Genomic DNA, 23,382 nt, shown 5'->3' with positions numbered 1-23,382 from the left:
CTATGCAGAGGCTATTCTAAAAGGAGAGTTAGCGGGCGCCTGAGTGGCTCAGTTGGGTGAGCATCTGACTTTGGCTCAGGTCATAATCTTGCACCTCTGTCCCCCTCTCTCTCTGCCCCTCCCCCGCTTACGTGCTCTCTCTCAAAAAATAAATAAAAAACATTTTAAAATATAATAAAACTAAATAAAAGAGTTACCGTTTTGCTTCAGACAATAGATCTCAGCCCTGCTGTGTCACTCCTGGTGCTTGCACCCCACAGCCTTTAACATAATCTCTGGTGGCAGGAATCAGGCATTAGGTTTGTGTCTGTGGTTTGTCTTCCAGATTAAATGCTCAGCCACAATTAAGAAGTGCTCATCTTGATAAATACTACGCAAAGTGACCTAAAGAGTCATTGCTATCCCTATCAAAATCCCAATGGGCGTTTTTGTTGAATTTAAAAAAATCCTAGGGGCACCTGAGTGGCTCAGTCTGTTAAGCATCTGACTTCAGCTCAGGTCACGATCTCATGGTTCATCAGTTTGAGTCCCGCGTTGGGCTCTGTGCTGACAGCTCAGAGCCTGGAGCCTGCTTTGGATTCTGTGTCTCCCTCTCTCTCTGCCCCTCCCCTGCTCCTGCTCTCTCTCTCTCAAAAATAAATAAACATTAAAAAAAATTTTTTTTAATCCTAAAATTCATATCAGATCTCACAGAACCCCTGAACAGCCAAAGCAATCTTGGGAAATGAAGAACAAAATTGGAGGGCTCACACTTTCAGATAGTAACAACTAACTACAAAACTACACTGATCAAAACAGTGTGGTATTGGTATAAAGACAGACTTATACATCAATGGAACAGAGAGCCCAGAAATAAACTCTCACATAAATGGTCAATTAACTTTTGACAAGGAGGCCAGGACCCTTCAATGGGGAAAGAGCTGTTTTTTCAACAAACAGTGCTGGGAAAACTGGATATCCACATGCATATGAATGAAGTTGGACCCTTACTTATACCTCATGAAAAATGAAACTCAAAGTGGATCAAAGATCCAAACTTATGAGCCAAAACCATAAAACTCATAAAACATAGGGGAAAATCTTTGTGATCTTGCATTTGGCAGTGATATCTTGTATCTGACAACAAAAGCACAGGCAACAAAAGAAAAAAATAGATAAATTGGTTCTTCATCAGAATTAATGTTGTGCATCGAAAGACACCATCAAGAGAGTGAAAAGCTACAGGGGAAGATATTTTTGCAAATTATATCTGATAAGGGACTAATATTCAGAATATATAAAGAACAACAATTCAATCACAAAAAGCAAAAACAAACAAACAAAAAACCATGGGGCCCCTGGCTTGCTCAGTTGGTAGAGCATGCAACTCTTGATCTTGGGGTTGTGAGTTAGTCTCCCAAAAAGCCAACTCAAAAATGGGCAAAGGACTTGAAAAAGATATTTCTCCAAGGAAGATAAACTAATGTCCGATAAGCACATAAAGAGATGCTCAACATCCTTAATCATTAGGGTAATGCAAATCAAAACCATGATGAGATACCACTTCACATCCATGAGGGTGGCTATTATTAAAGCAACAGAGGGGCGCTTGGTTGGCTCTGTCGGTTAGGCATCCAACTTTGGCTCAAGTCATGATCTCATGGTTCATGGGTTCAAGTCCCATTTTGGGCTCTGTGCAGACAGCTCACAGCCTGGACCCTCCTTTGGATTCTGTGTCTCCGTCTCTCTCTGCCCCTGCCCGGCTTGCACTCTGTCTTTCTCTCAAGAAATAAAATAAAGATTAAAAAAAAAAAGCAGAAAATAACCAGTGTTGGTGAGGGATACTGTGAAATCAGAACCCTACTACATCGCCAGTTGGAATGTAAAATGATGCAGCTGCTGTGGAATACAGTTTGTCAATTCCTCTAAAAGTTAAAACGTAGAATGATGATATAACCCAGCAATTCCACTCCTACGATATACCCAAAAGAATTGAAAGCAGGGACTGAACAGATACTAGTATGACAATGGCCATAGTTGCTTTATCCACAAGAGCCAAAAGGTAGAAACAATTTAGATGTCCATCAACGAATGAGTGAATGTCATATTTATATACAATGGAATATTATTCAGCCATAAAAAGGAATAAAATACTGACACCTGCTACAACATGGATGAACTTGAAAAACATTATGCTAAGTGAAATAAGCCAGTTGCAAAAGGACAAACATTGTGCAATTATGCTGTATAAAGTCCCCAGACTAGGCAAATTCATAGATTAAAAGGTAGAAGAGAGGTTACCAAGGCTGGGGGGAAGGGGAGGAGAAGGTGTTTAATGGGCACAGAGTTTCTATTTAGGAGGATGAAAAAATATTGGAAATACTGGCGATGGTTAACACAGCATTATGAATGTACTTAATACCACTCTAAATACTATTTTTTTACTCATTTTTCTTTACTATTCCTTTTTTTATCTCATTTTCATTTTTTTCTTTACTTTTTTCTCATTTCTTCCTTTTAATTTTTTTCTCATCTTTTCCTTTTATTTAGTTTGTTAGTGTTCAGTTTTGTTTATTTGTATGCTCATCTAGCATTGTGTTTTGATTCCATTACAAAGATCAGCTGATCAGGTGGACTCTGGAATTTTCTTTTGAGGTGACGTGGGCCAAGCTTCTCACTAACTTCTCCCAATTTTAAGTTGGCCTTGGGATACCTTGACTCCAAAGTCAATAGTAAGTCCAACATGCCCCCGGGCCTCTCTGCTGTCTCTGCTGATGAGGATCCATATGGCCAGCCACCAGCTCTCAAGACCATCATCAAGGGTTAACTTGGCCAAGCTGAAGTTGGCTCGACACATCCTGCCTTAGGAAAGAGGTGGTCATTAAAATCATTGACAAGACTTAGCAGAACTCCTCCAAACTCAAGAGACTATCCTGTGAATAAGAATCAGGAAGGCCGTGAACCATCCCAAAACAATTATTTGAAGTGATCCAGACTCTGCCTTGTTCTGGAATATTCTAGTGAAAGAGAGGAACTTGAGTTCCTACTGGCTCATGGCAGTCTGCAAGAAAAGAAGGCCACAGGCAAATTCCATCAGATAATGTCTGTGGGGTATGGTCACCAGAAGTGTGTTGTCTGTAGATTTAAAGGCATGTTCTTGGATGCTGACATGGTTAAGTTTGAAGACTTTGGCTTCAGTCACAATTCACCTTTGGCAACAAGCTGGGTGCCTCCTTTGGCAGCCCCCTCTCCGTGCTGCCCCGGAACCCCTCCAGGGTCAGATAAGATGGAACCGTGGTGGGTGTGTGGAATCTGAGGGTGTTTTGTAGACACTGGTCAGCGGACCCCTGCCTCCAAGGAGTACTCAGTGGAATATACCATATCCCCTTTTACATATGCAGGAAATGTGAAAAACTGCTCAAGAAATCTCTCATTGTCAGTCTCAGCAAAAGAGCACTTTAGAGCCCAAGATCTATGGATGAATACAGGTCATGGAGATGAACTCAAAAACCCTTATGTGGAGCCACTCCCTGACTACAACGAAGCCTGGTTGAGTTGATTGTGCCCGGGAGTCACACAGGGAAGAGATCAAGACTCGCTGATGGGCCGTAAGCACAAGGAAGCAATGACCTCCTGTTTGCTCCTGAGTTACGAGGGAGCCAAGCTGGAGGGTCATGTCGTGGCCCAGAAACCCCAGGCTTCGGCTGAGCTAACCAACAGCAGCATGCTTTTCTCGTCTCACCAGGTACAGCGTGGAGTCTGCAACACGGAGCGAGGTAGCCGTGAGCTGGCTGTTCTCACCTCTGATTCCTGCTCTAAGAGCGCTCAGCGGAGCAACACAGAACGTGGGCCACCTGACAATGGTCAGGTGTCAGGGTAGAAGTTCCACCAGTCCCCCACCCTGCCTGGAGAGGAAGAGACCCCCCTCACCTTCAGAAGCAGTGGCCCCTCCACCAGCACAAATCAACTTCTGAATTCCCTGCTTTGGGAGGAGGCTGGCCTCGGCCAGGCCTCCGTGCAGAAGGGCAGAGACAGCCTCACCCTGCCAGAGTCTGGGGCCTCCACAGCCTGTGCTCCCCTCCACACTCCACCTCTGCACCCCAGTCTCCCAACAAGGCCACACCCGCAGGGACCCAAGTGCCACGGCCCAGTCAGGCCTCAGGGCTGTGCCCCCCAGACCTCTCAGGTGCCCCAGCCCAGCACAGACTCCCAATTGTGTCCCTTTGGCCACTTCTTCCGTCCACACATCAGAAGCAGTGGCAAAGCCACAGAGGGAACCAATTTCCTCCGGGGCGTGGCCGAAGGAAACCTGATCTACCTTGGCAACTTCCCACAGATGAGCCATTCCTGAGGCAGGGGGCTGCAGGGGACCACTGAGAACTTCTTCGGCCGGTTCAGGTTCAAGTTTATACTGAGACATCTGTGTTTCAGCTTGCCAGAAGGAACCTGAAAGCAAACACTGATAGGAGACACTCAGACCTCACAGACTGAGAGCAGAAATGGTGATAAAGGAGAACTGTGGGGAGGCCAAGCCGTGCTCCTTACACTTGACATGGGGTAGAAAGAACGTGAACTTCATGCAGCCCAGTGAGAAGGTGCAGGAGACCGGCCAGGGGCTGCACACAAAGAGTGGCCAGTAGGAGCCGAGGAAGAAATTTGCCCCGCTGTGTGTGCAGCGTACTGCGGCCAAGGGGATTTTGCACGGTGGATAGAAGGGTCCACGCGCTCACAGCCATCTCTCAGTGGAGTTCCACTTAAGTGGACAGCAGCACCTCTGCGGCATTCAAAAGCATCGCTTCCAAAACCACGGCAGCTTAACCTTTAAAAGGCTGCCAGGAGCCTCCAGGGAGACAAGGGGAGGGGCGGGCACCGGCACCCCTACCTGGCCAAGACTGCGGAGGCCCTGTGGCCTTGGTGCCGGAGCCGCCATAGCTCTGCAGCGCTTGGCCCGCGGTTCTCGTGTGCTCATGGGGGAGGCCAGTTGGTGTTTCCACGGGGCAGTTTGGCAGGGCGTCAGAACCTTTAATGGGTTCTTCTGGGAAAAATCTCCCGGGTGACTTTCACCGAGGGCCTCACTAGCATTAGCGCGAAGTCTGCTGCCAAAAATAGTTTGGAGTTTATCGTAAGAAAACTCGGCTGCCCCTGATATATGCACGCTTAATGCCGCTTGTGTTTTCGGATGCTCGTTCTGGCTGCGAGTTGGGGGATGGGTGGGGTAAGCATTAGACTCCCTTGTGCTTGGACAGTGGCTTTAACCTCAGGGACTGGAAGTGAAGGAGGCAGCAAGCAGAAAATCAGCCTGAGTGTCATTGGCTGCTGTGTGACCTTCTCTCATTTGTAATTTTCTTCATTCTACACAATTTATTCCAGAACGCAGAGACAGGAGGATGCTTTCCCAGCTCGTTTTATGTGCCGGCATAATGCTGATACAGGAAAAAAAACAAAACAAAACAAGACAGTATGAGGAAGGGAAGTTACAAAATAAAGATGGATGAAAAATCCCTCAAAATATAACTCACAGTCCAGTCATGTACTTAAAAAAAGAGAAACATTTCATCAAGTTCAAGTCAAAATTAATAAGGAATGCAAGATTGGTTTAACAATCGAAAATCGGGGCGCCTGGGTGGCTCAGTCGGTTAAGCATCCGACTTCAGCTCAGGTCACGATCTCGCGGTCCGTGAGTTCGAGCCCCGCGTAGGCTCTGGGCTGATGGCTCAGAGCCTGAAGCCTGCTTCTGATTCTGTGCCTCCCTCTCTCTCTGCCCCTCCCCCGTTCATGCTCTCTCTCTGTCTCAAAAATAAATAAACTTAAAAAAAAAAAAAAAGCCCATATGACTTTGGGCAAAATCATTAAAAAAAAAAAAAAATCGAAAATCAATTCATGTAAGCTCTCTTGAAAAGATTAAAGGGGAAACATATGATCATCCCACTCCCAACAGAGACATTAAAAAAAGCTTTTGATGAAATTCTACATCCATTCATGAAAACAAGTTTTGCCAAACTACAAACAGGAAGAAACCTCCTTAACCTACTAAAACATGTATAGCCATCAAAATAAGCCAGCTGCAGTGAACATATCACATTTGATGGTGAAACACTGAACACATTACCTTTAAGGAACCATATACTATTCCTAGCCATTATTATACTCAGGTCCTGGCTAGTGCAGAAAGGCAAGGAAAAGAAAGATTTGAGGAATGCAAAGGACTAAGTAAAACTATCATCATTCATAGACTATTGTTTGATAAATAGAAAACCCCAAATCGTTTACTGAGAAGTAATTAAAACAAGAGATCTATCAAGGCTGCTGGATAAAGAGTCAATAGACAACAATCAATTCCCTTTCTCTGTACCAGTTACAAAAGGATGAACAATGCAAATTTTTTAAAGACTCCATCTATAACATAATAAAAAATATAAAGATACTTAGAAATAAATCCCCTTAAGGGGCTCCTGGGTGTCTCAGTCAGTTAGGCATCGGACTCTTGATCTCAGCACAGGTGTTGATCTCAGGATGGTGTGTTCAAGCCCCGAGTTGGGCTCTGTGCTGGGCATGAAGCCTACTTAAAAAAAAAAAAAAAAAAAAATACATATAAGATGTGTGAGACCTTTAATGGAGAAAATTGGAAAACTCTCTGAAAACATTACAGAAAAATAATTGAAAAAGATATGAGTCATGAATAGTGAAACTCTGTCACAAAAATATCTGCTTCTCCTCCCCCACCCAACTGATGTAGCTTTTCAATGCAATTCTAAGAAAAATTCAAGAATTTTCTTTTGTGGAACATGACTCATGGATGTTAGAGTTTAGAGGGAAGAGCAAAGTGCCAGAACAACGCTTTGTGAAGATGAACAAAATAGGTAGGATTTAATTATTAAGGAGACAGTTTGACATGAGTGGAGGGATAAACAAAGGGAGAGTCCAAAAAACGATTATATAATTGCACCTTGTGTTTTCTTTTTTTATTTTATTTTATTTAAAAATTTTTTAAATATTTTTATTTATTTTTGAGAGAGAGAGAGAGAGACAGAGTGTGAGCGGGGGAGACACAGAATTGGAAGCAGGCTCCAGGCTCCGAGCTGTCAGCACAGAGCCCAATGCCGGATTCGAACTCACAAACCATGAGATCATGACCTGAGTCAAATTTGGTGCGCCACACCTGGTGTTTTCTTAAACACACTCTAATCAGCCTTTGTCCCCCAGCGCTGCACTGAAACTTCTCTCTCCAGGTTGTCAGTGATCTTGACAATGACCAAGATCCAATCGATAACTCTCAGTCCTCCTCCGCCCTGACACGCTTTCTCACTTGATGTGCTTTCTGGACACCACATTCTCTTGGTTTTTCTCTTACTCAATGACCACTTCTTCTCTGTCTCCTACACTCATTCTTCCTCTCCTTTCCAAGCTCTTAATGTTGCGATTTTCCATGGCTTAGTCTTCAATCCTCTTTCCTCATCTATATACACTCAGTTTCTAGAGTCACCCAGTCTGAGGGTTCTAAATACTATCTCTCTGTTCATGGGTACCACATTAATGTACCCCGCCCAAACTAGACTTGATATCCAACTGCCTATTTGACATCTCACTTGGATGTCTGATATCTCAAAACTCACATGTCCAGAACTAAACTTCTGATCTTTGCTCCCCGCCAAACCTACTCCACCGGTGGGCCTCCCGGTGACTCAGGCCAACACTCTTGGAATTATCCCGACTCCTGTCTTTCCTTCACATCCCATGTGGAATCTTTGAGGGACTACTGTTGACTTTACCTTCAAAATATATCCGGAATCTGAGATACTTCTCACTCCTACCACCTGAGTTTGAGACACCCCGTAAGTTCTTCCCTGGATTATAATTATGGTAAAGATTCTGCTTCCAACCTTGTTTCCCTGCGATCTATTTTCCACACAGCAACCAGAGTGACCCCTTTAAAAAGTAGTGGTATCTTGGCAGATCGCACTCGAAACTCTTCAATGGTTCTGTTTCACTCCCATTTAACCCCAAATGCCTTTGTGCAAGGTCTTGTCCGGTTTCCGTCTTCTATTCCCTGGCCTCTTCTGCTCCTCTGCTCTGGCCACACTGGCTCCTTGGTGTTCTTCACACCTGCCAGGGAAGCTCACTCTTGAGGGTCTCGGTACTGGATGCAGCTCTCAGGGGGTCTTCCTGGTCAGCTCTTTCACCTCCTTCGAGCTTTTGCTCAAATGCCATCTTCTCAGAGAGACCTGCCCTGTGTCCCCTACTTACCATTGCAGGTTACCTCTTCCGCCCCACATACCCACGACTGCCCATCTCAGCAATCAGAAAGAATGAAACCTTGCCGTTTGCAACAAGGCGGATGCTGAGTGAAGTAAGGCAGTCAGAGGAAGAGAAGTATCGTAGGATTTCACTCATATGTGGAATTTGAGAAACAAAACAGATGAACATAGGGGAAGGGAAGGAAAAATAAGATAAACACAGAGAGGGAGGCAAAGCATAAGGGACTCTTAAATACAGAGAACAAACTGAGGGTTGCTGGAGGGGTTTGGGGTGGGGGGTTGGGCTACATGGGGGATGGGCATCAAGGAGGGCATTTGTTGGGATGAGCACTGGGTGTTATATGTAAGTGATAAATCACTAAATTCTACTCCTGACATCATTATTACATTATATGTTAATTAACTTGGATTCAAATTAAAAAAAAAAAAGACTTACCATCTCTTTTGCTCTTTTTAAAAATTGCACTTATCAGGACATCTGGGTGGCTGAGTTGGTTGAACGTTCGACTCTTTATTTCAGCTCAGGTCATGATCTCCTGGTTCCTGAGATCGAGCCCCATGTCGGGCTCTGTGCTGAGAGCACTGAGCCTGCTTGGGATTCTGTCTCTCCCTCTCATGCTCTCGCTCTCTCACTCTCAAAAATAAATAAATAAACTTAAAAAATTTTTTTTAATTGCACTTATAATCTAAAATCTTTTAATAGATTATAGAATTCATTTATTATATATGGTATTGTCTGCAATGCCCTACCAGAATGTAATGCAAGGATGGGGATTCTTGTTTGTTCTGTTGACTAATGTCTTTCAAGAACCTAAAACAGTGCCTTGCTCATAGTGGGCACTCAGTAACTATTTGAATGAATGAATGAGGAAGATAGGATATAATGGAATCAAGGGAGTCACAAAGGTAAGGATAATGTTCTATTTATTTAAAAAAAATCTTTAATGTCCACTTATTTATTTTGAGAGAGAGAGAAGGCATGAGCGGGGAGGGGCAGAGAGAGAGAGGGAGAGAGAGAGAATCCCACACAGGCTCTGCACTGCCAGCGAAGAGCCTGGAGTAGGGCTCTAACTCATGAGCTGTGAGATCATGCCTGAGCCAAAGTCAATTTAACCAACTGAGCCACCCAGGCACCCTGGTAATGTTCTATTTCTTAAACTGGTGGTAGTTTCATAAATGTGTCCTTTATTTTTAAAATTTTACATATATATGAGTGTATGTATGTATATTGATCTGTAACCAATATTTAACAATATAGTAAAAAAAAAAAAAAAAAGAACTTGATTGTCCAAATTGATTCACTTCCTAAGGGCTCCAGAAAGCTGGGTTTTCACTGTACCTAGTATATTATTATCACTGGACAGAGACATCAATATATCCATTGTCTTTTCTTTCTTTTTGTTCCTTGGAACAAGGCACCGTGGCTCTAGCCTCTGGTCAGAGGACGGCAACTCAAGAGAACATGCTTTGAAAAGAGTTCTTAACGTTAGATAATAAAACAGCACAGTGTACCTTCCCTTTCCCCTTTTCCTGATTTTTAAAAATGTTTATTTTTGAGAGAGAGACAGAGACAGAGATAGAGCACAAGTGGGGGAGGGGCAGAGGGAGAAGGAGACACAGAATCCCAAGCAGGCTCAGCCTGGGAGCTGTCAGCACAGAGCCCCACGCAAGGCTCGAACCCACGAACCTCAAGATCATGACCCAGAGGAGTCAGAGGCACTTCTTTTCCTGATTTCTTATAATGACTATAATGCCCAAATGTCTCAGCTATTTTTAAAAAATAGCTCACCCCAGTATTTCCCTACTGGAACACTTGAGGGCTTCCCCAGCTGAGAAAGCACTCACTGTCCTGAAGCTGCCTTTTGCCTTTGTACCCCACAGTGCATTTCCCATCACCTGGAAATTTAAAAACTAAAAACCAAAAGAAAGCCTGGCCAGTGCGTTTTATTAACATTAGCTTTTTGTCTTTTACTTGGAAATTCATTGATTACACCATGAAAAAATTTTCAAGGAGAAAATTTAAAAACCAAGGGATTTACACGAAAAAGACAAGCAAATATTTTTTTAAATGTAGTTTTATGCAAAAACAAGCTAAAATGAAAAAAAAAACAAGCTAAAATGTTTTAGGGCCTATCTTTCCCATCTCTTGAATGGTTATATGTTGTATTGTTAGATGTTTCAAGTCAGTAACTTTCTAAATCCTGAATTTGTCAGTTCTTCCGGGCACCTGGCTCCATGAAAGTTTTTTTTTTTTTTTTTAATACTGTTTATTTATTTATTTTTTATGTTTATTTGAGACAGAGAGAGACAGAGCATGAACGGGGGAGGGGCAGAGAGAGAGGGAGACACAGAATCGGAAACAGGCTCCAGGCTCTGAGCCATCAGCCCAGAGCCCGACGCGGGGCTGGAACTCACGGACCGCGAGATCGTGACCTGAGCTGAAGTCAGACGCTTAACCGACTGAGCCACCCAGGCGCCCAATACTGTTTATTTTTGAGAGAGATAGAGTGCTAGCAGGGAAGTGGCAGAGAGAGGGAGACATAGAATCCAAAGCAGGCTCCAGGCTCCAAGCTTCAGCACAGAGCCGGATCCGGGGCTTGAACTCACGAACAGTGAGATCATGACCTGATCTGAAGTTGGACACCCAACCAACTGAGTCATCCACGAAAGTTTCTTTTAAATGAAGAGTTGGAGGTAGTGGTGGGCGGGGGAGGTGGGGTACCTGGGGCTCGGTGGGTTAAGCCTCTGACTCTTAATTTCAGCTCAGGTCATTATCTCACGGTTTGTGGGACAGAGCGCCTCCCGCCCCGCTTGGAGCGTGGAATCAGGTTGGGATTCTTCCTCTCCCCCTCTGTCCCTTCCCCACTTGTGCTCTGTCTCAAAAATAAACATTTAAAAATATATAAAAACATAAATGAAGAGTGGAAAATTAACTCCTCATATCACCAGAAAATGCTGTTCCAGTTCTTTGAACAATTAATCCAATGTGAATCACAACCTCATTCTGTGTATCTGTAGAGCTGCGGTGACATTGGATTTGTTCCCCTGGCGAAAGGGCTCAAATTGAATACGCACGTAGTTTTGTGCCTTTGCCCTGAGAACTAGTTAGGGTGGTTGCAGCACGTGTTCAGAACGTATTTTTGCTTTTTAAAGACGCCTTTTTCATTGCCGATGAACTGTACCTAGAGATGGGAGAGGAGACGCGAGAGGTCTCAATATACTGCCTACAGTCCAGGTTTCTCGGTTTACGAGGGGGCGGAGGTATACATATATACACAAAAAGGAATCCCCACTGATTTCCGTGCCCTGCAGAGACCTCTCTGGATTTCCTGAAAACGGTCTCTTGAGAAAGAATTGGGGAGCGAGCCAAGAGCGGAGAGGAACTCATTTAAATTCCCAGCTCCTTCCCTTTCCAGTTCCAAGCTGCACCCTCGCTCGCAACTGACTACCCTCGCGCGAGGCTGGAGAGCCGGACCGCTGCCTCCTACACGACAGGTGCGGCTCACGGCTCAGCCCCGCCCCCAGAACCAATGGCCAATGGGAACCATCCGGGCCCAGATGGGAGCTGGCGGGCGGAGGCGCGCCGCCATTTAAGGAGCCGCGGGGCGGGGTCTGGGTGAGTGTGCGTCGGGAGTGTGGCTGCAGTTGGGTTTTGTGACCATGTCTCTGCAGGTAAGTCGAAGGCCGCGAGGGAGGGTTTGCCCCCCCACCCCCCCGAGGGAATCGCTGCAGTGGGGCGTGTGGCAAGCGTGACGCTCCTGGCCGGCGGGCCGCTCGGACCTGGAACTTGGGACAGTTGCTGCCTGCAGTCCTCTTGCCCCCGTTTCCTCCCCTTCCCTCAACCCCGCTCCCGCCCGCCCCGAATTGTCCGTTGTGACCCCGAGGACACGCCCACCTGCTTCGCGAGCGTCCACTTAGGACAGTGGGGACCGCACCGGTGCCATCTATGGATGGCGAGCTGGGGCTCCCTATGGCAACGCTTGTGAACCCCGGGGATTGGTTAAACGCTAAGTAGGCTCACGTTCCCAGGAGGGCAGACACCGAGTTGCTCCGGGAGGACCAGGCGGCCCTGCCCCTCCAGTTCTTCCCATCTGAGAAATGGAGGCGAGGGCGGCTGGGGTCCCACCCGCACCGCCTCGCTCCTTGGTACAGCCAGGGGCCTCTCTCAGGCAAAAGTTGTTTTGGGCAGCAGAGAGCTGTAAAACTACAATAAAAAATACTGTTTTGCTGATATGCGAAAAAAGTAAATGTTCAGGGTGGGAACTTTGGGGAAAGAGAACTAATGTAAATAAAGGCCATCAGGAATTCCTTCACCCAAATGACAACCACTGCTAACACGATGGATTCGTTTCTAGTATGTGTGAAAAATGTGTACGTGTATATATATGCCTGTACGTGCTTGCACATACAGGTGCATGTATACATAGATACATGTGCATGGTATAAGTGTGTATATACACACACTGATTCGATAATACTCTTATGTGTATACAGTTTTGTTCCTGTACCTATCACTGTATTATGAGCCCCCTTCCAAGCCCCTGTCCGTCCTTTGGGTGCTGACCCCTCGGGCTTGGGCTAAGCGCCATGTCCTCTGGGGAGGCTTCTTCCACGCCCGCTGACACTCTGTCCTCTGTGTCCCCAGAGTGCCTGCAGCTCCTCCACTATAGCAAGTATCACGTGATCACTGTTGACTTGCTCATCTCCCCCTGGAGCCCGAGCTCCTTGGGCGCCGGCTGCCCTGTTTCGTCCCCATGTGCCTGGCAAAGGCCTGGCGCATCATAGGTGTTCAGTATGTGCATTAAGTAGTATGATCCAAGTGATGAGCTCTGGCTGGGCAGAGTCAACAGAATGAAATCAAGAATATGTGCTTTCTTAATGGCATTTAATCTTAACACCTTCCCCCTGAGGTTAAGGTGGGGGGGGAGGGCGGAGTCTGAATCACAAGAACTTTGTTGCTAGCATAGAGTCCCATGGCATTGTCTCTCAAAGGTAGAATTCAAACCCAAGATCCTGATGTGAGGCCAGTGCTCTTCCCACTTGAGCTCCTCATGGTTGCACTGGGAAGGGCCCCACAGAGAGGGTACATGGGAGCCACACCATGGAGCAGGAATGTATCAAGTTGTGGCACCACAAAATGGCATGCTGGATGGAAAGAATGATCTTGGTCCCTGCTCTGGAATGGGCTTCTCTACCCTGGAAGGGAGAAGAAAGGGGGATCCTTGAAGATGTGTGTGAAACTGTGTCAGGGGCTGACCTCTTGTAAAGAGGGCCAAGCGTTTCATTAGGTTATCAAATGGTTCCATGTCCCCCCACATTATGAGGAACGCTTTTCCAGAAGTTCCTTCCTGGAAGGCAGGGACCTAGCATGGTTGTTGAGAATCCTTAGAATTCTCCTCAAGGCTTGGCTTGCCAAGGGGAATTGGGTTTCTGTCACTGGGAAAGGGCATAAGACCTTACAGCAAGCAAATCTGGAGGCAAAGATCCCTATGCCTCTGAATAGCCCTGCCCGGCCCTTAGGAAGCCGTGGGCACTTATGGAGCATTTTCATTCTGTCCTGATTATAGACACAAGAGGGACACGCTATAGAACATTTGGAGAGTATAGAAAGTGGTAAAACACCAGAAAACTTACCAATAATCAGAGGCAATTACTGTTTGCATATTTTAGTATACTTCTTGCTGGTCTTTATTTTTTCTACATGGCTTACAAAGCTGAGTGTATAAAGACAATTTGGTATTATTTGTTAAATCAACATATTTTTCATTGTGAATAAGTTTTCTCTAGCATTAGGTGTTTTTTTTCCCCCACAAAGAGACTTAAAATAATAATGGTAGCCTTTGTTAAACACTCACCATGTCCCAGGCACTATTTAAAATATTTTATATGTGTTGGGACGCCTAAGTGACTCAGTTGATTAAGCGTCCAACTGTTGACTTTCTCTCAGGTCATGTCTCATGGTTCGTGACTTTGAGCCCCACGTCGGCTCTACACTGACAGTGTGTGGCCTACTTGGGATTCTCTCTCTCCTCTCCACACCCCCCCCCCAAATAAATAAATAAACTTAAATAACTATTTTACATGTGTTAACCTGATTAATCTTGCCAACAACCTTGTGGATAGGTAGTATTATTGTCCCATATTCTGGCTGAGAAAACAGACACAGGTTAAATAACTTCCAAGGACACATAGCTCTTAAGAGATGAAGCTGAGATTCTAATTGGGGCAGTCTGGCTCTAGAGCCAGTGTTTTTGTTTTTGTTTTTGTTTTTGTTTTTGTTTTTGTTTTTGTTTTTGTTTTTTGAGAGAGAGAGTGCACGTGAGCAGTAGAGGGAGAGAGAATCCTAAGCAGGCCCTGTGTTCAGCACGGAGCCCGATGTGGGGCCTGATCTTACGACCCTGAGATCATGACCTGAGCCAAAATCAAGAGTCAGATACTCAACTGACTGAGTCATCCAGGCACCCCTAAAGCCTGTGTTCTTAACCATGACATTGTTTAAAGCAGTTGGCAACTTCCTAGAAAGAAACTCGGAAAGAGAAGGCAGGGTGTATGACCCTTGTCACATGCACCCATGCTTCTTAGACCCTTGTAGGGATTAATTAGGAGGCTGGGCCATTTTCCAGGTTATTTAGGTTGGAGAACCCAGTCTCTCTGATTTACAAGTGATTTTTGTTCATGACAAAACAACTGTCCTAGTTGTGCTACTGTTCTGTCTTTGGCGCTGGAGGAAACTTTATCCAGCACCTCTGCTGAGATCACTGAGGTTCTGACATTACATTGGGGCTATCCACTTTCTGTACTGGGACTTTGGATATTTGGATCAAAGGCAGCTCTGCATTGGAGAAAGAAAATGGCGATGGGGGTGGAATTCCTTCTTGAGCTTTTCTTGTTTGATACCCAGGCCGGTGACATTTCCTGTTATCCCTGATTTATTTTTTTAACGTTTATTTATTTTTGAGACAGGGAGAGACAGAGCATGAACAGGGGAGGGTCAGAGAGAGGGAGACACAGAATCTGAAACAGGCTCCAGGCTCTGAGCTGTCAGCACAGAGCCCGACGCGGGGCTAGAACTCAAGGACTGTGAGATCATGACCCGAGCCGAAGTCGGCCGCTCAACCGACTGAGCCACCCAGGCGCCCCTGCTTATCCCTGATTTAAATAACACAAGGTAAAATAACGTTTATTTATTTTTTTTAAAGAATAGAAAAATTCTATTAAGGAAAATAGTTACCAAAGCCCTTTTTAGAGAAACAAAGAGGTTATAAGACAAGGAATAAAGCTAAGAGCACATAGGGGCCTCCTGGCTGGCTCAGTCTGTGGTGCGGGCAGCTCTTGATCTCAGGGTCATGGGTTCGAGTCCCACACTGGGGGCAGAGATTACTTGAGTAAAATATAAAACAAAATCTTTTTAAGAAAACTGGGAGCCCATAGACATTCCTCTGTGCAGAATATGTCAACGGGGAGCTGCCGGCCAGCCTGACGATCTTTGGGAGTTGGGCAAAGAGGAACTAGGTGGTGAAAGCTCTAGACAAAGACTGGTTGGTAGCAAAGCTATTGCAAATGGCAAAGGGTGGATTTAGGAAGGAGAGGGGGAAGTGTCCATGAGGGGGATCAACAAAGCTGCACTAAGTGTAATGTGTTTTTTTTTTTTTTAACGTTTATTTATTTTTGAGACAGAGAGAGACAGAGCATGAACAGGGGAGGGTCAGAGAGAGGGAGACACAGAATCTGAAACAGGCTCCAGGCTCTGAGCTGTCAGCACAGAGCCCCACGCGGGGCTCGAACTCACAGACCATGAGATCATGACCTGAGCCGAAGTCGGCCGCTTAACCGACTGAGCCACCCAGGCGCCCCTGTAATGTTGTTTTTAAAAAGTTATATTTGTATGCTTTAAACTTACAAGAAATGTGGGTTGAAATTTCTCTTGATAGATTTTTTTTGCCACCTTTTGACCACATTCATCCATTTCCCCCACCCTTCATCCCCACCTGTGGTAACTGCCAATCTGTCCTCCTTTTCCCTAAGTTTAGTGACCTTAGATTCCACATACAAGTGAGGTCCTTTAGTATTTGTTGGTCTCTGTCTGACTTCACCTCACGTAATGCCCTCAGGGCCCATCCTTGTTGCTGCTCATGGCAGGATCTCCTTCCCTTTTATGGCTGAATGATATTCCAGGATGTGTGTGTATGTGTCTGTATAATATTTTCCTTATCCATTCATCCATCATTGTGATGAGGGACCATAAGGCAAGCTGAGGGTCAAGCATGAGCTAGCACAACCCACCCCCCCTTGCCACCCCAGGTGGGATATGTGTGACATTCCTCAGACACTCCTGGCTGCCCAAGAACAGAGGAAAGGACAGAAAATAAATGGTTAGACTGATAGAGTCTCCCTCAACTTACAAATATCTTAGTAGTAATATCACAAGAAAAAGGCAATCTTATCAGTAGCCTAAAGTCCAGGAACTGCCTACTTTCCAGTGTTAATGCTTTGCTAGAGGGAAACACAACCTTAGCTTGACAATAGCTAGGCCTCCAGTAATCTATGAGTCTTCTTTAGCATCTGGAAATCCCTTTGCTGACAGCTCAGAGCCTGGAGCCTGCTTCTGGATTCTGCATCTCCCTCTTTCTCTGCCCCTCCCCTGGTCGCACTTGTCTGCCTCTCGAAAAAAAATAAACATTTAAAAAAAAAAAACAACACTTCCTCTTGACTTTACCTCCCCCATCGCCATAGTGTATAACCAGTCACTGTTCCCAGCCCCAGTGCTGCTCTTTCTGCCCACAGGTCCTGTCCCCGTGCTTTAATAACCATCACCCTTTTACACCTCTTCAAGAATTCTTTCTTGGCCATCGGTTCTGAACCCCCTCCATCACCCCAAAACCTCACTGATAGGACACTCAACTTGTACTTTCCAAGTCTTGACTCTTGGTAAGAACAAAAACCAAAACCACTGGGCGTGACCGTGGGGGTGCCAGCATCGCTGTGAGACGGGTTTTGCTTCCACCCAGAGGTAGAATTGCTCCATCACGTGGGAGCTGGATTTTTAATTTGTTGTTTTCCACTGTAGCTGCACCAGTTTATGTTCCCACCCATAGCGCGGGAGGGTTCCCTTTTCTCCAAGGTCTCACCAACCCTATTTCTTGTCTTTTGATTTTAACCATCCTAATAAGAGTGAGGTCACATCTCATAGTGGCTTTGATGTGCATTTCCTGGTGATGAGTGATGTTGAGCACCTTTCCATGTGTCTGTTGGCCATCTCTATGTCTTGCTTATTTTTTCTTAATTTATAAAGGAGTTATTGGATTTTTTTCAGAAAAATTCTCTAAACTACATAACTAAGTTTTACACAGACAAGCTCTCATTCTTCATTTAGCCTTGATTTTCTTAGTTTTCATGTTTCTGATCATCTGCCATCTTTTTTTTTTGTTACTATCTCCATTTTATTTATTTATTTTTAACTTATTTATTTAAATTCAAGTTAATTAGGGGCGCCTGGGTGGCGCAGTCGGTTAAGCGTCCGACTTCAGCCAGGTCACGATCTCGCGGTCCGTGAGTTCGAGCCCCGCGTCGGGCTCTGGGCTGATGGCTCAGAGCCTGGAGCCTGTTTCCGATTCTGTGTCTCCCTCTCTCTCTGCCCCTCCCCCGTTCATGCTCTGTCTCTCTCTGTCCCAAAAATAAATAAACGTTGAAAAAAAAAATTTTTTAATTCAAGTTAATTAACATAATTTTTTTCATCCACTGTCTTTTAAACCATTTGGCATTTTGTTTTTTCCACTTGGCATTTTGTTTTTTCTGCGTTCCCCAAGCATTATTCAGCAACTGGGCTGCGGCCCTTCTCACTGGTAACCTCTTCTTTTCTAGAGGCAGGCACTTATTTACAATAGTTCTGTCGGTTCTGGGACCATATGGAGAATTCTGTCTAAAGGCTTTCCCTGCTTGTTGTCTTGAATCTCTCAGATCCTGATCTTTGAGCCTTAGAGCAAGTAGCTTTCATTCTAGACTGTACTTTTTATACTTTCTCTCCAGCTTTCTGGGAATCGTTTCTTTTTTTGTATTTTTCGTTTTTCTTCTGCAAATGAGCTTCTTTCAACTTTCCTGATGACTTCTTTATGTTGTCTGGCCAGCTGTAGTTAACTTGTCTGCAATGTTATCTGGGAGGGGTTTTCTTTTTCTTTTTCTTTTTCTTTTTGCCTTCTTCTGAAGCCCTTTATCAGTGCGCACCACTGACGCCCCATCTGAAGCCCAACCACCGCTCCTCTTCTCAGCCTTCCCCAAAAGGGAGCTCCACATGCTACCCTGTTGCTGGGCTGCGCCTCCTTCTCCAACCCCAGGGGTGCTCGGCTTCCCCTACCATCCCACCCCCACCCCCAGGTGATGCCCTGCTTCTCAGTCCTCCCCCAGAGGGTGCTCTGTGCTCCACCTCCTACGCTGGGCGGGCTGGCTCTCCACCCACATCACTAGTGATGAGTTGCGAGAGGATCTGTGCAGCGTCGGACCCTCTCCATTTGCCTTCCTTTCCCATTTTGTTTAATTAATTTTTTTTAAAGCTATCGAGTAGTATGAGTTCTTTATATTTTTTAAATATTAAGCATTTTTTGTTTTATTTCATTTTTGCATTGTTTATTTTTTAATTTTTTTTCAATATATGAAATTTATTGTCAAATTGGTTTCCATACAACACCCAGTGGTCATCCCAAAAGGTGCCCTCCTCAATACCCATCACCCACCCTCCCCTCCCTCCCACCCCCTCATCAATCCTCAGTTTGTTCTCAGTTTTTAAGAGTCTCTTATGCTTTGGCTCTCTTCCACTCTAACCTCTTTTTTTTTTTTTTTTTCCTTCCCCTCCCCCATGGGTTTCTGTTAAGTTTCTCAGGATCCACATAAGAGTGAAACCATATGGTATCTGTCTTTCCCTGTATGGCTTATTTCACTTAGCATCACGCTCTCCAGTTCTATCCACGTTGCTACAAAGGGCCATATTTCATTCTTTCTCATTGCCACGTAGTACTCCATTGTGTATATAAACCACAATTTCTTTATCCATTCATCAGTTGATGGGCATTTAGGCTCTTTCCATAATTTGGCCATTGTTGAAAGTGCTGCTATAAACATTGGGGTACAAGTGCCCCTATGCATCAGTACTGCTGTATCCCTTGGGTAAATTCCTAGCAGTGCTACTGCTGGGTCATAGGGTAGGTCTATTTTAAATTTTCTGAGGAACCTCCACACTGTTTTCCAGAGTGGCTGTACCAATTTGCATTCCCACCAACAGTATTAAGCACTTTTTAAAGATACATGATTTGCAAATATTTTTTCCCATTCCATAGGTTGCCTTTTCATTTTGTTGATGCTTTTCTTTACCTTGTAGAAACTTTTCAGTGTGATGGAGCCTCACGTCTTTATTTTTGTTTTAGTTGCCCTTGCTTCTGGTGTCAGATCCGATCATTGCCGAGACCAGTGTCTGCCCCCTATATTTTCTATCTAGGAGTTTTATGGTCTAAACCAAAGGTCTTACTTGACCTTACTTTAAATCCACTTTGGGTTGTGCATAGTGTCAGATAGTGGTCCAGTTTCATTCTTCTGTATGTGGCAGTCAAGTGGTCCCAGCACCATTTGGTGAGGAGAGTGACCTTTCCCCCATTCTACATTCTTGGCTCTTTGTCAAAAATTAATTGACCATATACGCATGCTTTTATTTCTGGGCTCTCTGTTCTGTTTCATTGATCTGTTTGTTTTTAGGCCAGTACCATACTGTTTTGATTACTGTAGCTTTGTAATATACAGTAGTTGCAAGTCAGGAAGTGTGATGACTCCAGCTTTGTTTTTCTTTCTCAAGGTTGCTTTGACTGTTCTATACAAACTTTAAGGTTGTTTTTTTTTCTATGTAAACTGTGCCATTAGAATGTTGATAGGGGGGCGCCTGGGTGGCTCAGTCGGTTAAGCGGCCAACTTCGGCTCAGGTCATGATCTCACAGTCTGTGAGTTGGAGCCCCGCGTCGGGCTCTGTGCTGACAGCTCAGAGCCTGGAGCCTGCTTCAGATTCTGTGTCTCCCTCTCTCTCTGACATCCCTCGTTCATGCTCTGTCTCTCTCTGTCTCAAAAATAAATAAACATTAAAAAAAATTAAAAAAAAAAAAGAATGTTGATAGGGATTGGCTTCGACAAATCTGTAGATTGCTTTAGGTGGTAGGGACATTTAAACAAAATTATTTCTTCCAATTCATGAGCATAGAATAGCTTTCCATTTATTTGTGTCTTCTTCAGTTTTTAGAATTTTCAGTATTAAGAATTTTTAGTATTGGGGCGCCTGGGTGGCTCAGCCAGTTAGGCATCCAACTTTGGCACAGGTCATGACCTCAGGGTTTGTGAGTTCGAGCTCCATATTGGGCTCTGAGCTGACAGCTTGGAGGCTGGAGCCTGCTTCAGATTCTGTGTCTCTCTCTGTCTGTTCCCTGATTATGCATGCGTGCTCTCTCTCTCTCTCTCTCTCAAAAATAAATAAATAAACATTTAAAAAAAGAATGCTCATAATTAAGAATTTTATATAGTTGTCCCTATCTTATCTGTTTATCAGGTACCAGGAGAGGTATCTGTAAACGATAGTTATGGTGGAGCCAGACTGTAATGGTTCCAATTCTGTTTGAAAGCTTCCTCTTTCTTTTTGAGTTCCCGGTGTTTGGTGGTAAATGCCCCCAAGATAGATGGGCCTGCCGAAAGTTAGTGAATGCACCATGCACCTTTTTTTTCCTTTTGTTCTAGGCTGATTTTGATAGGATCGCCGAAGATGTGAAGAAGATGAAAACAAGGCCAAATGATGGAGAACTGAAAGAACTCTATGGGCTCTACAAACAATCTGTAGTTGGCGACATTAATATTGGTATTTCATATATATGTATATGTATGTTAATATTTTTTAAGTAATATATTTAAAAATAATGATAAGTTTCATTGAACGATGTTTGTTAGAAGTATAGAGTAAAAAATAACCTTGAAAATGTATCTGTCCTTCTTTTGGCAGAGTGTCCAGGAATATTAGATTTAAAAGGCAAGGCTAAATGGGAAGCATGGAACCTCCAAAAAGGTTGTTAATTCTTTAATAAGTGAAATAAACTTTCTTAATTGCCCGATACATCAGTGAGATAATCTGTTTTGTCTTTCTAGGGTTATCGAAGGAAGATGCCATGAGTGCGTACATTGCTAAAGCAAAAGAGCTGATAGAAAAATATGGAATTTAAAATTCAGCTATGAGAAAGTTTTTCTTTTGAAACCTTCATAATGCTATCATGACCTAACATCTGGATAAGAAATGCACTGTTAACTCTACATGTCGTGAATATTTTTGCCATTAACATGAATTGTAATCCTTAATTAGCGGTACACTGAAACTGTGTTATGTAATGAAATTTTACTTGCCTAAACCAGATGATTGCAAAAGTTCTTTTAAAAAATTTTTTTTGTTCTGGTAGTATGTGCACAAAAACATTAACAATTTTTTTTTTTTTTTTTTTTTTTTTGGCTTACCAGTTTTTCTACAGAGAGTTAACATTATTGGTGTATAATCAAAACAGTTTATTAAGAACAAGTAACAAGGTTTTTCCTTTGTTGCACCATGTAGCTTTGGGATTCTCACTGACCTGGGGCCTTCGTCAACCATAGACATCTGTGGTTCTTGTCCTTACTCTGTAATTCTTTACTAGGTGACTGAGGCAAATTATGTAACCTCGCTAATCAGCCTCCTCTATAGAGTAGGGGGAAAATCAGTCTCACAGTGTTGTAAAAACTGAATGAGGAAACTGTAATTATCATACTTTAGTTTAAAGCACACGTTATGGGGCGCCTGGGTGGCGCAGTCGGTTAAGTGTCCGACTTCAGTCAGGTCACGATCTCGCGGTCCGTGAGTTCGAGCCCCGCGTCAGGCTCTGGGCTGATGGCTCAGAGCCTGGAGCCTGTTTCTGATTCTGTGTCTCCCTCTCTCTCTGCCCCTCCCCCGTTCATGCTCTGTCTCTCTCTGTCCCAAAAATAAATAAACGTTGAAAAAAAAAATTTTTTTTAAAGCACACGTTATGAAAAGCCTAACAACAAATAAGCTAAAAATTTTAAAAAGAAATCTATGAGTCGATGACTATTCAAAGAAAGAAAAAAGCTACCAACTATTTTTTCTCTAAATTTCTACATTTAAGACAAACCAAAAAATCAAATGTAGTATCTAGTGATAATAAACCTACAACTACTCCGCCTCTTAAGCTCAATTTGTATTGTAGTGAAAATGAAGAGTCTGGAATATCATATTGGCCTAATCCTCAGTCTTTCTTGCGGGCACACAGCTTCCCTGGAGGAAGGTGGCCTTCTTTTAGCAGTTCTAGAATCTGTCTGAGATTGCATAGGATAAACATCATCAAAACCAGTGTAACTCTATTCCCTGGATAAGGGTGTGCATTTGGTATGCTATGACCAGTGAGGGACAGTTCATTTCATGTGACTTTAAAAAAAAAAAACCAAGCAAACAAACAACCTAGGTTGACTAGATGAATTTCCAGGGAAGTGAAAAAAGCCAGTCTCAAAAGATTATGCTGTGTATGATTCCATTTATGTAATGTTCTTGAAATGGCAGACATAGAGGACGGAATAGTGATTGCCACAGAGGATGGAATAGGGAGGTAGGTGTGGCTTTAAAGAACAGCAGAAGGGATCCTGTGGGGATGGAATGTTCTGTCCCTCGACTCACAGTGAACATGTAGCTGTAACATTACACTGAGTTTTGTACATGTTACCATTGGGGGCAACGGGGTAGATCTGTATTATTTCTCACAACAACATGTGAATATACAGTTATCTCAAAATAACAAGTTTAATGAAAAAAAAATCTAGTCGATTCCTATTCCGGAAAATTTTGGAAAGTAGAGATGATTCTCATCTCTACTAAATCTTCCCTAAAGATAGTCAGGAGTCTTCGATGATGACGTCAGCGTCCAAACCCAAGAAAATGAAGACGTCAGCAACGACGGGGCCGCTCCTTCTAATCGAGGGCCTGGAAGCTCCCAGAGCTATTCCCATGTGACTTCGCCTTCACCGGGAGGAGAGGCGGCCGAGAAGGCGCACCCCAACAGCCTGACATCGGCTACATCATGCAATTCCCACTGTGGACCAT

The 23,382-nt window shown here is 44.1% G+C and overlaps 1 protein-coding gene across 3 annotated transcripts; it reads left to right on the top strand.

Moving 5' to 3' along the window:
* Nucleotides 1-11,801: 11,801 nt before the first annotated feature.
* Nucleotides 11,802-21,655, top strand: ACBD7 (acyl-CoA binding domain containing 7). 3 transcript variants are annotated; one of them, XM_045466687.1, is made up of 4 exons: nt 11,802-11,906; nt 20,994-21,111; nt 21,253-21,315; nt 21,396-21,655. In XM_045466687.1, exons 1-4 carry the CDS (start codon nt 11,895-11,897, stop codon nt 21,467-21,469), a joined length of 267 nt encoding a protein of 88 aa, XP_045322643.1. In that variant the 5' UTR covers nt 11,802-11,894; the 3' UTR covers nt 21,470-21,655. The 3 variants fall into 3 exon arrangements, with proteins under 3 accessions (XP_045322643.1, XP_045322645.1, XP_045322644.1); XM_045466689.1 differs by lacking the exon at nt 11,802-11,906 and adding an exon at nt 12,160-12,245; XM_045466688.1 differs by lacking the exon at nt 11,802-11,906 and adding an exon at nt 15,312-15,402.
* Nucleotides 21,656-23,382: the final 1,727 nt, after the last annotated feature.

The sequence above is a fragment of the Leopardus geoffroyi genome, chromosome B4 (genome assembly GCF_018350155.1).
Source record: "Leopardus geoffroyi isolate Oge1 chromosome B4, O.geoffroyi_Oge1_pat1.0, whole genome shotgun sequence".
Lineage (NCBI taxonomy): Eukaryota > Metazoa > Chordata > Mammalia > Carnivora > Felidae > Leopardus > Leopardus geoffroyi.
This window is presented reverse-complemented; position numbering and strand designations above follow the sequence as displayed.

What these genes read in the sequence shown, in the direction of transcription:
- ACBD7 (XM_045466687.1), top strand. An exon ending in AGTTGGCGACATTAATATTG is followed by an intron (nt 21,112 to 21,252) that starts GTATTTCATATA and finishes TTCTTTTGGCAG; the next exon opens with AGTGTCCAGGAATATTAGAT. An exon ending in AGCATGGAACCTCCAAAAAG is followed by an intron (nt 21,316 to 21,395) that starts GTTGTTAATTCT and finishes TTGTCTTTCTAG; the next exon opens with GGTTATCGAAGGAAGATGCC.